This window comes from Bufo gargarizans, chromosome 2 (genome assembly GCF_014858855.1).
Source record: "Bufo gargarizans isolate SCDJY-AF-19 chromosome 2, ASM1485885v1, whole genome shotgun sequence".
Classification (NCBI taxonomy): Eukaryota; Metazoa; Chordata; class Amphibia; order Anura; family Bufonidae; genus Bufo; species Bufo gargarizans.
In genome coordinates, this window is record NC_058081.1 from 152,230,552 (window position 1) to 152,246,552 (window position 16,001).

The 16,001-nt window shown below is 42.7% G+C and overlaps 1 protein-coding gene across 4 annotated transcripts in view; it reads right to left on the reverse strand.

Annotated features, from left to right (window-relative positions):
• TRPM7 (transient receptor potential cation channel subfamily M member 7) overlaps nucleotides 1-16,001 on the reverse strand; it is a 123,654-nt gene that overhangs the window by 83,178 nt on the left and 24,475 nt on the right. For 3 of the 4 annotated variants that reach the window (XM_044279602.1, XM_044279601.1, XM_044279604.1), the window contains exons 2-5: nucleotides 6,196-6,275; nucleotides 4,889-4,927; nucleotides 3,776-3,974; nucleotides 1,456-1,669 (exon numbers count right to left, since the gene is read on the reverse strand). In XM_044279602.1, coding sequence (XP_044135537.1) covers nucleotides 1,456-1,669; nucleotides 3,776-3,974; nucleotides 4,889-4,927; nucleotides 6,196-6,275 — 532 coding nt within the window. Of the gene's footprint in view, nucleotides 1-1,455; nucleotides 1,670-3,775; nucleotides 3,975-4,888; nucleotides 4,928-6,195; nucleotides 6,276-16,001 lie in introns of those variants that run through there. The other variant, XM_044279603.1, reaches the window with a different exon arrangement.

The window sequence follows — 16,001 nt, forward strand, 5'->3', positions numbered from 1 at the left end:
GCCATGGTAAAGTGTAGCGGGGAGCGGGGGAGCAGTATACTTACCGTCCGTGCAGCTCCCGGGGCGTTCCAGAGTGACGTCAGGGCGCCACAGGCGCATAGATGACGTGATCGCATGGCACGTCATCCATGCGCATGGGGCGCTCTGACGTCATTCTGGAGCGCCCCGGGAGCCACGCGGACTGTAAGTATACTGCTCCCCCGCTCCCACTATGGCAACCAGGACTGGCTGCCATAGTAACACTGAAAGCATTTTGAAGACGGATCAGTCTTCAAATGCTTTCAGTACACTTGCGTTTTTCCGGATCCGGCGTGTAATTCCGGCAAGTGGAGTACACGCCGGATCCGGACAACGCAAGTGTGAAAGAGGCCTTAGTCTGTCAATGATTGCCAAAAGATATGTAATTTCCTTATAATAACAGCTTTCATTAAAGGGAACCGGTCATCAACTTTACGCTGACCTGACTGAGGGCAGCATTAAATACTGACAGAAATGCTGATCTCAGTGGTGTCACTCATGAGCTAAAAGTAAGTGGTTGCCAAGAACAAGCATCAATCATTGCAGCCCAGGCCCTGAAAATAGTCAAATCTACGTGAGAAGAGTCATGGTTAGTCATAATCTCCTGCTCTCACCCATCTGCTGCTGACACATCTCTCCTAGACAGAAAGGGAGAAAACTAAGTAGAAGACAGTCAATCAGCAGGTGGGCAGGGAGAGCAAGAATTCATGAAAAACCATGACCCTTCTAAGGTGGCCGTGACTCTTTTCCAGGCCCAGTCTACAATGATTGTGATGTTGGTTCTCGGCAACCTCTTACTCTTAACTTTTAAATGACAGACCGCTGAAATCAACTCACCTGTCTCTACTTTATACTGCTGTTAGTACGGGCAGCGTAAAGTTGATGACAGGTTCCCTTTAATGTCCCCTGTCCCTTAAAAGACCGTTGCTAGGGCTTTTCTGTCTTCCATTTAGTGTAAACAGAGGGGCGGTCCTTCACTCTGCATGCCTGCATTAGGCTTCAGGGTGAGGAGGCGTGTCTCTCAGTAATCCAGTCTGATTGGCTGGCAAGAAGCTGCTGGCTACAGCAAGTGTGTATGAAGTGGGGGAAGGCAGTTTTGGCCTTAGAGAACATCATAGTGTAGGGTTCAAAACAACTGTAACTAAGGTGAAAAGATTAAGGAAAACAGTGGTGTGTGAAGCTTGCTTTATGCATAATGCTGCAGCAGCAGTAACACATGCGATGATTGATTTTTTTATGAAAACATGACCGTTACACTTTAATTTGCCTTCAACCCAACATATATAATAGTCGGAAGGCTGGTTGGTAAATGTAACAAACATGGCAAGATGCCAAAGACAATTTATTTCAATTCAATGATAGAGTGTCTTAAACCAAGTGGAATAGTAAGGTGTGCAGAAATTCTGCATATCTTCTGCCGTAAAGACCCTTACGTACCAGCATTTACCCCTCCAGTGATGATCCATGCCCCGGTTGTCACAGCAGCTTTAATGAGGCCTTTACCAATTAACTGTTTGATGCGTGGATGAAGCTCAAACTTCTGCACTCCTCCATGCACAGAGATTACAAGTTTGGGCAATTCCATTTGCCATTCCTTTAGCATCAGCTGTAGAATGGTTTCTGGCTTTGTGTCATAGGACAACCTGACATACTAAAACATTGGCAGATAGTTACATATCTCAGTAGATTTATACATACTATTTTATATATCACACAGTACAGCAAGTGTATGTCTGGATGTATAGGTTTGTAAATGTACAAAGGATGAAACAGTTCTTAAATGGGTAGTCTGAATTATTAACCCCCTTAATGACCAGCAATATTTTTTTTGTTTTTGCCTCTGATTTCAGCAGCCATAACCTTTTTATTTTTCCATTCATGTGGCTGTCTGAGGCCTTGCTTAATGCAGGAAATATTTATTACATTTTTGCATTGTTAGAGGGTACAGATAAATTACGGTGTAATTTATACTATTTATTTATTTTGTTCATATTTCACAATAAATAACCTGATAAATGTGTAGCTTTATTTTATTTGTGCACAGCAATATTATTTATTTTGGTTGTTCCTTATTACAGTCCTATTATGGGGTTACATAACGCATTAGTGTACTCCTGTATGTTAAGGCTGCGTTCACACGGGCGAGATTTCCGCGCGGGTGCAATGCAGTAGGTGAACGCATTGCACCTGCACTGAATCCTGACCCATTCATTTCAATGGGGCTGTGTACATGAGCGTTTTTTTTCATGCATCACTTCTGCAATGCTTTAAAATCGCAGCATGTTCTATATTCTGCGTTTTTCACGCAGCCCTGGCTCCATAGAAGTGAATAGGGCTGCGTTAATAACGCATTGCATCTGCAAGCAAGTGCGGATGCAATGCGTTTTTCACTGATGGTTGCTAGGAGATGTTGTTTGTAAACCTTCCGTTTTTTTATCACGCGTGTGAAAAACGCATCAAAACGCATTGCACCCGCGCGGAAAAAACTGAACAACTAAACGCAATTGCAGCCAAAACTGACTGAACTTGCTTGCAAAATGGTGCGAGTTTAACTGAACGCACCCTGAACGCATCCGGACCAAATCTGTCACGCTCGTGTGAACTCAGCCTAAGGCCCCCTGCACACGGCCGTGTGCGGGCCGTGGAACCGCGGCCTGGATCCCTCCTGAGAGCAGGAGCGCACGGCGTCACTGGTTGCTATGACGCCGTGCGCTCCCTGCTGCCGGCACAGTACAGTAATACACTGGTATAGATCATACCAGTGCATCACTGTATTGCGGCGGCAGCAGGGAGCGCACGGCGTCATAGCAACCAGTGACGCCGTGCGCTCCTGCTCTCAGGAGGGATCCAGGCCGCGGTTCCACGGCCCGCACACGGCCGTGAAACACGGCCGTGTGCATGGGGCCTAAGACAGTTAAACAAATTTAACTCACCCCATCCACTTGGTCACGTAGCAGATCTCCTCTTTGATAATGTCACTGTGCTCATCACATGGTCCATCACATGGCCCATCATGGTGATGGACCATGTGATGAGCACAGTGACATCAAAGGTCCTTTAGCCAGGTCCTGAAGAAAGAAGAGGAGATCCGCTATGCAACCAATTGGATGAGGTGAGTTAAAAAAAAATGTTAACCCCTCAATGGACATTCTACTAAGCATTCTGTATTAAGAATGCTATTAATTTCCCTTATAACCATGTTATAAGGAAAAATAAATATCGGGTCCCCATCCCAATAGTCTCCTAGCAACCATGCGTGAAAATCACACTGCATCTGCACTTGCTTGAAGATGCTTGCGATTTTCACGCAGCCCCATTCACTTCTATGGGGCCTGCATTGCGTGAAAACCGCACAACATAGAGCATGCTGCGATTTTCACACAACGCACAAGTAATGCATGAAAATCACCGCTCATGTGCACAGCCCCATAGAAATGCATGGGTCCGGATTCAGTGCGAGTGCAATGCGTTCACCTCATGCATTGCACCCGCGCGGAAACTCGCCCGTGTGAAAGGAAAAAAAAAAAAAAAAGAGATCATGAGGTCATTAAAGGGTTAAAAATAAAAATGGTCTTCCGGGCAAGCGATTGTGGAGCCAAGAAAATACAGTGGCAGGGAGAATCGGAGCAGCGGGGGATGTAACAGGTAAGTATGCGTTCTTTTATTGTCATAACAGCTGCCTTTTTTCCAACAGGTCGGACAACTCCTTTAATGCACAACGCTGTGTAGTGAAATAACAGCTATTCATTGTCGGCACCTTTGCTCTGTAGGAATGTGATCCACCTTGAAAATTGATAACACCATAGGCATCTGTTGGGCTCTCTTCTGTGTCTTTTTCCACAGACCATTCTTCAAGCTCTTCTGTGAAATTTTCACCTAGTTTCAAATCTGAGTACTTCATAGCGACACTGGCGGTGAAGCAGGCATGTTGTCTGACCAGGCGGCCACAGCAGCATCTACAAGACGGCAAGAGAAAAATTTACTTAGATCTACTAGAGAAAGTCTGAAAAAAGACGAATTTGCGTTAGGGCCAGTTCACATGACTGATTTTAAAAAAACATGCTTAAAAAATAAAAAAATATATAAAATCAGCGCGTAATCCAAGCTTTTTTTTTTTTCTCAGCACGAAGAGAAAAAAAAGTGCGATTTTTCTCATACTTAAAAAAAAAAAAAGTGGGTTCAATACAAACCTGAATCTTCAGCTTAAGGTTTTTAAAGCAAAACAAGGCATGGAAAACACGCAAAAAAATAAAATTTCAGCTGAAAATTTCAGAACATCTCCTCTTAATGGTCTGTGAAACACGGATAGCACCAGTGTTGAGTCTGTGCTCTTTACGGACTAATAGACTAACGGGTGTGATAGATCCGCAAACATGAACAAACTATGGCATGCTTCTGTGCTAAAACCACGGACCGTGCTAAAACACTGATGTGTGAATACACACATTAAAATTAAAGGGTATGTGTGCTGTCGTGTGAATGAGGCCTAATGCAAACTGAACTGGGATGAACGATTGTTACCAAGATCATTCACCCCACAATTCGGTTTGCGTATTGTCTGCAGCACATCCCTGTTTACATGAGGCAATGTGCTGCTGACAGACGACTTCTGGTGGCACAATAAGCATGCAATCACGCGGCACACAAGCGCTTGCTCAATTGTTGGATCATCAACGCACATATGCCTGTTACAGGAGGAAACGGTCGTTTTATTTTTTAATGATCAATGGCCCATGTAAAATGGCCCTTATACACACACGAAATGGCCAATCCAAGTGCTCTAATAATAGACTGATAAAACCATATTTAACTAGGAAAGCATAACACAGAAGCATTGTGTACCAGGCTCTGGTCAGACAATGGTACAAACCTCACAAGCTGCTGGCAAATTTGGCATCCTGGAAGGCATCTGGAAAAAAAAAATATATTAATTGAATAAATTGGTACACTAGAAATGCTGACAGTCCAGGACCTATTTATTAATAAATCGGACATAGAAATAAAAGCCTGCGACCAGCAAGGCTGGACGATCAACCCAAGGGTAGGTTCACATGTGGTGCATACTCTGCGGATTTACCATTGTGTATTGGGGTAGAGAAAATTTATATACTGCAGATTTCAATGTGGACAAATTTTGTGTGAATGTACACTAAAGGGTCTTATGAAGACAACCCTGGTCCATATGCCTCATAGTATGAGGTGCCCCAATTCAATTGCCCCCTTTTTAAGCCAGAATGGAGGACTGCGCACTACGAGCAGTGTCCTTTCTGCCATATTCAAGCCAGCATATCTATCTATATGTATCCAAAGGATGGCAGGGCAGCACTCCTCACTTCAAGTCATGCAAATGATCCAGGTGCCTGTATCAACAGGTGTTGAATAAATTTTGTATTTTTTCACTTTTTATCTAAGGAGTGCTGTGTTACATTTATTTGGAATATATACACTGTATATCAAAAAAAATAAAAAATTTGATAGATTATATATATATATATCTTATGTATGTATGTTCCGTGGTCACTCAAAAACGCAACCATCAATTTCAACAAAACTTGGTATACACATTCCTTGCTACTTGGAAATAAATCTTGTGGGGTCACAGCTCTCCAGGACGTACCATTCCTGATATTCCTAAAATATGACCTGCATTAACCAATACAAGCCTGCAAGTCTCTCTCTTCATATCCCAACCGCCATACACAGTCACATGTCCCTTATCAGCCAATAGAAGCTCACAGGCCCTTAGTCTCCACATACACACAGTTTTACTCCAGGTTTCCATAACAACCCAGCCATATTTTTTTTCACTGCTGTACGTCCGCTTTAGGCTAGGGCTACACGACGATGACAATAAGTCGCACGACACCTAGGGCACAAATACACTGCTACATGTGTTGCGCGACAATTTTTATAATGATAGTCTATGGTGTTGCACTGCGACACGACAGTCGCCATGTAGCCCTAGCATTAAAGTAGGTCACAGTTAAAGGGGCGGGCACTGAGGAGGTCACTGTTATGGGGGGGGGGGGGAGAGAGATGGGGTCAGCGCATGCTACTGTCAGTAAGTATAGACAACTCTAGTGTATAGGGACAGGTAGTAGATATTGTACTCCTGGAAGACCCCTGTACTAAGAATTTTTAAACTGCAATACAAAGATAATATTTTCTGGCCGTTACCTGTGTGGGTCCTTCGAACTTGGAATTATATAGATACATTCCCTCTTGGTGAAAGTACTTTCGATCCAAGATTTCTGGGACTGAAATGAAAGGGAAAAAAAAAAACATGAATAGATATCTGCAACAGGATAATGGTGCATCATTCATCAGCTAGGATTAGGTTGTATTGGGTTTACTATACAGCACACTACAGAAGTGACCCCAACCATCCTTCTGAGGTCCTTACTGTAATTCACCAATGGGCCAAAATATCCAATGTCCACACTACTCTGGTAACCCATTTAAGGGGCCAAAAGTAAAATAATGCAGGAGCCAACATAAAGGATTGTCATATAGCCTATTAAGGAATTCTGAGATACTAGAGGGTGATACCCCTATTTCAGGATCCCCATTCTCTTGACCCAAGTGGGCAGCACTGAAAATGAGCATTGATTCGAATAGACACTAATGCAAAATTTTTCCTGTTGTGGCGCTGCAGGGAATGTAAACATTTAGACTGGGTTCACATCAATTGACGTATACAAAAAAAAACTATACGTTAACGGATGCCTCAGACACATGCCATACAGTGAGTGGCATCCATTCACCACAGAGTTCCACTGCAAAAAATAAAATAAAAATAAATATATGTTAACGTAAACCTTATTTTACTGGACTCCGCAGGATACAAAAGCGTGGTGCGCTATGCTTTTGCATCTTTTTTTTTTTTTACATCCAGCACAAAATCTCAATACCGGGAGAGAAAAAAAAAAAAAAAAAGTTTCCGTTTAGCTCTCCTGCATTCTCAATAGAAAGAGATCCGTTGAGGATACATCAGGAAGCATTCAGTTTTGTGACCGGAAACAAAACTGCTGCAAGCTGTGGTTTTGTGTCCAGTCATAAAAACTAAAATCAAAAATTTTTTATCCGGCACTGAAAACAATATAAGTCAATGGTAACGGATACTTTATTTTTTTTAGAAGCCTGGAATGAAAAGATCCGTTTAGATTTTGCACATCAGGATGCATCAGTTTCGTTAGGATGCGGTTGTGTGAAATCCAAATTGAAAAAAACGGATCCATCTCTAAATATATTGAAAGTCAGTGGGTGACTGATCCGTTTTTTTCCATTTTTATTTCACTTCAGACGGTGTAGGGAACCCGTTCTTGTGATCGGTGGGGGGGTCCCAGCTCTCAGATCACCATGATCTAATAGCTATCCTGTAGATCAGGGCTGGCCAACTTGTGGCTCTCCAGCTGTTGTAAAACTACAATTCCCATCATGCCATTCGAATCGATGTTGTACAATGTCAACATCAAATGGATGAAAGAACAAAAAAGAAAAAAAAAAAGGGGGCATGTAAATAAAAAGGAGACTGCTAAAATTATATATATTATATATATATATATATATATATATATATATATATATATATATATATATATATATATTTTTTTTTTTTACACAATCAGTATTTGATCAGTGATTTCTATTCTATCAGTTACTGTGAGCCAAAACCAGGTTCGTGTGAAAAACACACAACAGGAAAACATCCTTCAATTATACCTTAATGTCTGTGGAGGCTCTACTCCTGGGTTTGGCTCACAATCACTGATGATAATCACTGACCAAACACTGAGGCAGGGTTCACATCTGCGTAGTTCCAGTGGAAGAACATTTCTGTATGTCCGTATTTCCATTCCGCAAAAAAAAAAAAAAAAAAATAGAACATTTCCCATTATTGTGCGCATTACGGACAAGGATAGGACTGTTCTATTAGGGGCCAGTTGTTCTGTTCTGCAAAATACGGAATACACACGGACGTCACTCGTATTTTTTGCGGACCGCAAAATACATACGGTCGTGTGCATGAGGCCTTGTGCTGTGGACCTATGGAGTTCACGTTCCGCAGGAATGTACCCTTATAGTCATGTACGTCAAAAACACAAGCTGTACAAACATATCTTTAGCCGAGTAATAAGCAGCTATAAGCAATAATAGTCATTTAAGTAAGGCCTCATGCACACAACGGTCCGGACCGTTGTGTGCATCAGTGGCAGTTGTTCCGCTCTCTGCGATTTTCTGCGGACCTATTGACTTTCAATGGGTCCGTTGAAAACTCGGAAAATGCACCGTTGTTCATCAGTGTCCGTGATCCGTAGGTTACTTTCATACAGACGGATCCGAAGATCCGTCTGCATAAAAGCTTTTTCAGAGCAGAGTTTTTGAAAACTTTGTGAAAACTCAGATCCGACAGTATATTCTAACACACAGGCGTTCCCATAGTGATGGGGACGCTTCAAGTTAGAATATACTACGAACTGTGTACATAACTGCCGCACCTAAGGGGTTTATTGTGCATATCATAGCCCCCTATAAGAGATCAGGGGCTGCCAGGCAGCAGGGGGCAGACCCCCCTCCCTCCCCAGTTTTAATTTCATTGGTGGCCAGTGCGGCCCCCCCTTCCCTCCCTCTATTGTATTAGTTTCATTCATGGCCAGTGTGCGATCATTGTTGGCAGCGGAGAGTTCCGATCGGAGTCCCAGTTTAATCGCTGGGGCTACGATCGGTAAACATGGCGACCAGGACGCTACTGCAGTCCTGGTCGCCATGGTTACTTAGCAATATTAGAAGCATCATACTTACCTGCTGCGCTGTCTGTGACCGGCCGGGCCCTCCTTCTACTGGTAAGTGACAGATCATTAAGCAATGCGCCGCACAGACCTGTCACTTACCAGTAGGAGGAGCTCCGGCCGGTCACAGACAGCGCAGCAGGTAAGTATGATGCTTCTAATATTGCTAAGTAACCATGGCAACCAGGACTGCAGTAGCGCCCTGGTTACCGATCGGAGCCCCAGCGATTAAGCTGGGACTCCGATCGGAACTCTCCGCTGCCACCAATGTCCTTATGCAGCTGTCATTACTGGCCTTTTCAGAATTACTGGTACGTTTAAAAAATAAAGGCATCTTTTACCCAAGATGCATTTTAGAGATGAGCCTACAGCGCATGTGCATTGTGCAAATTCAATAAAGGCTGACGTCTTTTACTAAATCATTCCAAAATGGTCTGTTGTGATGGGCAGCTTTACAACGCTAAACCCCAGCTGCAGAAGGACCTGCTGGTGCTTTAGTGGCTTTCGTGTAGCTCGGGCCTTATAAAGCATATACAATATCTTGAGTGACAGAAGTGTCTGCACCGCAAAACTTAAAGAGGTAATTCCTATCTGGACATTTACGGAATAGCCTCAGGATATCTGGGAACCACTCTTATCTCAAGAATGGGGCCCCGTCTTGCGTGGCCGTGCAATTGCGCATGCAGTGCTCGCTCCATTCACTTCTATGGAACTTCGCTAAAAGCTGTCAGAAATATTCTGTGGGTATGCCATAAATAGTCCGATGAAGGGGAACTTCAAGGCTTTCATGAGGATGCTCAATATCTCGCACAAATGAGAAAGAATACTGAATATGGTGCCAGCTTTACACTTGCTCTACATGTTCTGTACCCGTTCACACATGTATGTAGGATATTAACGGCTTCTCATAAACTGCACCTTGAAAAAGAAGTGTCACCATAACAAGGCCATGAAGTTAGTGAGCTTGTGAAAGCCATGCCGAACACATTCAGAAAGTATAATAAAGGTAAGTAACCTCCAACCTACAGCAGAACGCCCTCGTCATCACAATATCAGGAAGGATCTGCCCCTCATATACACACGCGCAGACAAGTCCTCTGGTAGTGCGCACACACCACTCTGGCCTGTGACACTGAATCCCACGCTGTTTATTGCTGCCATTATGAGAAGCAAATCACCGGCCGGGCTAATTCCACCTGCAGGGAGAACGTGTCCCTCCCAGCCTGTCCCTGTACTTTTTCCACTTGACATCCACGTGACAAGTCACAGGTATGCCTGTGCTCAGCACCAGCGGGGCGCTGCCATAGCTCAGAGGCAGGAATTCTAAGCTATCAGGTGTCCTTATCTTACAATCTTCACGGTGGAAATGGTAATGGCTTATCAATGAACAACCAACCAGGAAAAACATACATTCCAGCCTCCATTTACTGCTACGAGAATTCACAATTAACACACAGGGCTCTGCTAGATCAGACGCCAGATTTCTTAGGCTTGGTTCAGGGAGTAGGTTTCAAACATAACAGGCACTCAATCATCAGGAGTTGTACGGAGAAAAGGTATTTATTTTATCAAAAACACACACACACACACACACACACACACACACACATATATATATCTATATATACACACAGTACAGACCAAAAGTTTGGACACACCTTCTCATTCAAAGAGTTTTCTTTATTTTCATGACTATGAAAATTGTAGATTCACACTGAAGGCATCAAAACTATGAATTAACACATGTGCAATTATATACATAGCAAAAAAGTGTGAAACAGAAAATATGTCATTCTAGGTTCTTCAAAATAGCCACCTTTTGCTTTGATTACTGCTTTGCACACTCTTGATGAGCTTCAAGAGGTAGTCACCTGAAATGGTCTTCCAACAGTCTTGAAGGAGTTCCCAGAGATGCTTAGCACTTGTTGGCCCTTTTGCCTTCACTCTGCATTTCAGCTCACCCCAAACCATCTCGATTGGGTTCAGGTCCGGTGACTGGAGGCCAGGTCATCTGGCGCAGCACCCCATCACTCTCCTTCATGGTCAAATAGCCCTTACACAGCCTGGAGGTGTGTTTGGGGTCATTGTCCTGTTGAAAAATAAAATGATGGTCCAACTAAACGCAAACCGGATGGAATAGCATGCCGCTGCAAGATGCTGTGGTAGCCATGCTGGTTCAGTATGCCTTCAATTTTGAATAAATCCCCAACAGTGTCACCAGCAAAGCACCCCCACACCTCCTCCTCCATGCTTCACGGTGGGAACCAGGCATGTAGAGTCCATCCGTTCACCTTTTCTGCGTCGCACAAAGACACGGTGGTTGGAACCAAAGACCTCAAATTTGGACTCATCAGACCAAAGCACAGATTTCCACTGGTCTAATGTCCATTCCTTGTGTTCTTTAGCCCAAACAAGTCTCTTCTGTTTGTTGCCTGTCCTTAGCAGTGGTTTCCTGGCAGATAGTCTACAATGAAGGCCTGATTCACACAGTCTCCTCTTAACAGTTGTTCTAGAGATGTGTCTGCTGCTAGAACTCTGTGTGGCATTGACCTGGTCTCTAATCTGAGCTGCTATTAACCTGCGATTTCTGAGGCTGGTGACTCGGATGAACTTATCCTCCGCAGCAGAGGTGACTCTTGGTCTTCCTTTCCTGGGGCGGTCCGCATGTGAGCCAGTTTCTTTGTAGCGCTTGATGTTTTTTGTGACTGCACTTGGAGACACTTTCAAAGTTTTCCCAATTTTTCGGACTGACTGACCTTCATTTCTTAGGCCACTCGTTTTTCTTTACTTAGCTGCTTTTTTCTTGCCATAATACAAATTCTAACAGTCTATTCAGTAGGACTATCAGCTGTGTATCCACCTGACTTCTCCAGAATGCAACTGATGGTCCCAACCTCATTTATAAGGCAAGAAATCCCACTTATTAAACCTGACAGGGCCACCTGTGAAGTGAAAATAATTTCAGGTGACTACCTCTTGAAGCTCATCAAGAGAATGCCAAGAGTGTGCAAAGCAGTAATCAAAGCAAAAGGTGGCTACTTTGAAGAACCTAGAATATAACATATTTTCAGTTGTTTCACACTTTTTTGTTATGTATATAATTCCACATGTGTTAATTCATAGTTTTGATGCCTTCAGTGTGAAGCTACAATTTTCATAGTCTTAAAAATAAAGAAAACTCTTTGAATGCGAAGGTGTGTCCAAACTGTTGGTCTGTACTGTTGTTGGGGTTGGGGGTGTGTGTGTGTGTGTGTGTGTGTGTGTGTGTGTGTGTGTGTGTGTGCGTGCATGTGTATATTATATATATATATATATATATATATATATATATATATATATATATATATATATATATATATATATATATATATATATATATATATTACACACACATACAGAAATATAATAAAAATTATCCCAACATTAAATAGTATGAAACATTAAATAAAATGTAAAAAAAATATAAGACACAGAGATTAGTTATATGTATTCCTGTCAAGCTCAGTGAGGAGCAGTGGACTGTCTGTACCAGAGGGGGACAGGAACACATCCAGATTCATGTACAATATAGTTTAATCCAAAGGGAATGAAGCACAGTAAAGTCCTCATGTATATATTTCATGCTCAAAATATAAAAGTCAAATGAAAGGAATGTCCTTTTTATAATCAGAGGGGGGGGGGGAAAAAAAAAAAAAAAAAAAAAAAAGACTATTCATTGATCGCAGACACCATGGGAAAAGATGTCAATACATCATGATTCCATTTCATTTGCTAATTCATGTCCACGATTAAATGTAATAAGTAGTGATTAAACCCAATGTTGTATGCAATTTGATTTATGAATCAATACTAATAAATAATTATGTTCTTCGTGATACAAATGGCAATCTGATTGGTCCAATTCCATAAATCAACGCAGAGGATTGTCAGCATAGAAAGATAGTTTGACCCAGATGTCAATGATCTTTGCTCATAATTGATAGTTTGTATAGATTATATTGCTTAGTTAGTGGATGTAGATAATTGTATAATTAATACCTTGAAAAATTTGTTATCACTATGCTTTAGGTAATTATACAGATTGCGCGCCTTTCTTTGTAGCAAAAGATTAGATGTTACCACATTGCTGGCTTCCCTGGAGTAGGCATCTGTCCGAGCAGTATTCCACTCAGACTAACCTGCCTCACACCGACATTATTCTGATATGCGACTATGATATCTGACCATGTCCTAAAATGAACACTGTACAGCCGGTACCTTCCCTGCATTCGGCGTCCCACGTGATCAGACTCTTTACTTGATCGGCGATGCAGCTCCCCGTTTGATGTGCTTCGGGTCTTTGGATCAGGGATTCGGATATTGCATCACTGTATCAAGTTGTGGCTGTATCGGGGGTCTCTGAATTACTGAAGTTGTGCCAAACGCATTTTGGAGCAACAAGCTCCTTCTTCAGTGGCTCCTAACAGTAATCCATAAATTCATGCTTTTTATACCCAAAACCATGGGTGGAGCAAGTTTCTCTCTGGGGTTCTATCAAGAGGTGGAATGGATCCTCACATTACTGTGTCCTTGACTAATATACTGACTTTCAAAAATAAAAGAAAAAAAAAATATATAAAAAAGAAACAGTTTATGCAATCATTAACCATACCAATCTACCTCCACTTACTACTGGAAACGCATTTGTGTTTTCTATAGAGTGCTGGTGCGTTTTTTGCATACATTTCTTTAATAAGGGGAGAAGGTGTAGAGAAAACAAGGAAAATAAATTCTCTCCTCTTAAGATAGTATAGGTCTGTAAACTCTTGCCCCTAGGGCCAATAGTTTGACATATTTTAGTTGTTCATTAACCCTTTTTACATCTATACTTTCTTAATAAGCAAACTATAAGGCTTCCAGTGGTGCTTCCCCACTAGTTAGTCTCCATCTGTGAGGTGTGTCAAACTTGCGTTTTTTTGTACAAATAAATCATTAATCTATATATCTATTTATATACACTATAGGCATATCCACTCATGTTCTTGTATAATGAAAAAGGACAAAGTGAGAAAGAAACAACTATTTTAGACTATTACATCATCATGTCTCTATTTATATATACTTTTCTCATTTCTTTTCCATTTTCTTTATTTTCTCTCGCTTTTATCTTTTATTTCTCTTTTTCATTTTCTCTCTCATTACAGGTGGACATTATTAGGAGAGGAGCAAGAGGATTGGGGCCAGATAGAGGTGCTGGTAAACAGCCGGCCCTCAATGTCGTGTCTAAGAAGGGCACCCATCCCAGCTCTACAAAAATCCCAAAAAAGAGTTCCATTTCTGCATTCAGACCATTGGGGATTAAAGTATCAAAGTATTCCCTTCTTGACATTGGTGGCCAGTGCTCCGATCGGTAACCATGACGCTACTGCAGTTCTGGCTGCCATGGTTACTTAGCAATTTTAGAAGCATTATACTTACCTGCGCTGTCTGTGGCCGGCCGGGCGCTCCTCCTACTGGTAAAGTCACAGGTCTGTGCTATAAGCAATGCGCCGCACAGACCTGTCACTTACCAGTAAGAGGAGCGCCCGGCCGGTCACAAACAGTGCAGGTAAGTAAGTATAACGCTTCTAAAATTGCTAAGTAACTATGGCAGCCAGGACTGCAGTAGCGTCCTGGTTGTCATGGTAACCGATCGGAGCCCCAGTGATTAATCTGGGACTCTGATCGGAACTCTCCGCTGCCACCAATGATGGGGGGGATTTTAATTAGGGGGGGGGGGGGGGGGGCCGCACTGGCCACCAATGAATTTAATACAGGGGAGGGAGGGAGGTGGGGGGGGGGGTCGCACTGGCCACTAATGAATTTAATACAGGGGAGGGACGCAAAATATACCATCGGATCAGTTTGCAATTGCACCATATTGTGTCAACGTCAAACGGATCTGTCCCCATTGACTTGCTTTGTAAGACAGGACGGATCCGTTTGGCTCCGCACGGCCAGGCGGGCACCAAAACGACTTTTTTTTTTTTTAACTTTCCTTAATGTCTGGTGATCCTCCAAAAATCACGGAAGACACACGGAAGAAAACGGACACGGATCCCCGTTTTGCGGACCGTGAAAAAATACTGTCGTGTGCATGATGCCTAACTCAAGAACTGAAATGAACAGTGTTTTTCAAAATTAAACATATTTGCATTACTGCAAAAGTACAAAATACCAAAATACAAAACTTGCCATTTTCTTAATAGCACTGCACAGAACAGATAAATAGAATAAATAGAAGAACATTTGTTCATTAAAATAACGACTTGCCTCCAGCCCCTCCTCCCTGCACTGTAACTGATGTATCGCCGGCCGCGCTGTGCAACATAGCGGCCGGCGATACATCCGTGTCAGCCACGTAAAAACGCAACCATCGCTTTATAAGACGCACTGCCATTTCCCCCCCACTTTTTTAGGGCCGATACCGATAATTTGTGAACTTTCAGGCCGATAGCCGATAATTTATACCAATATTCTGGGAATTGTCATTTTTGAAAAAAAATACAAATTCCTACACAAATCTGCTGAAAATTAATGTTTATTGTTATTGTGTAGTTTTTTTTGTAAATCTTTCTTTTTCATTTATTTTATACTTAATATTTTGGTGTTTTTTATTTTTATTTTTACTTTTAGCCCCCTTAGGAACTAGAACCCTTTTTGGTGGGTGGGGGGGGGCGCACTGCACCACCAATGTTTTTAATACTGGGGTGGGGGGCGCACTGCGCCACCAATGTCTAATACTGGGGTGGGGGGGGGGGCACTGCACCGCCAATGAAGAGAAATCTCATTTATTCATATTCGCACCTGAGGGGTTAACTACCGCAGATCGCAGTTATCGCTCAGAGGTCGGGAGCTGGCGATGTGATTCTGCAGCCAGCGCCCGCCTCCTGTTCAATTTCTAATTAGAATGAATGAGAGATTTCTCTTCATTGGTGGCGCAGTGGCCACAGCCCCTCCCCTTCTATTGTCCCCTGTCCTTTCATTGGTGGCAGCGGCAGCAGCAGCACAGGGGGAGGGTGACACTGCTTCCTTCTCCCCTGTGCTGCAGAGGGAACACGGAGAGCGCTGACAGCAGCGCGATCTGTGTTCCCCATACGCTATCGGAATATCGGCAAAATAGATGCAGATACCGATAACGGTCAAAATCCTGAATATCAGCCGATATCGATAAAA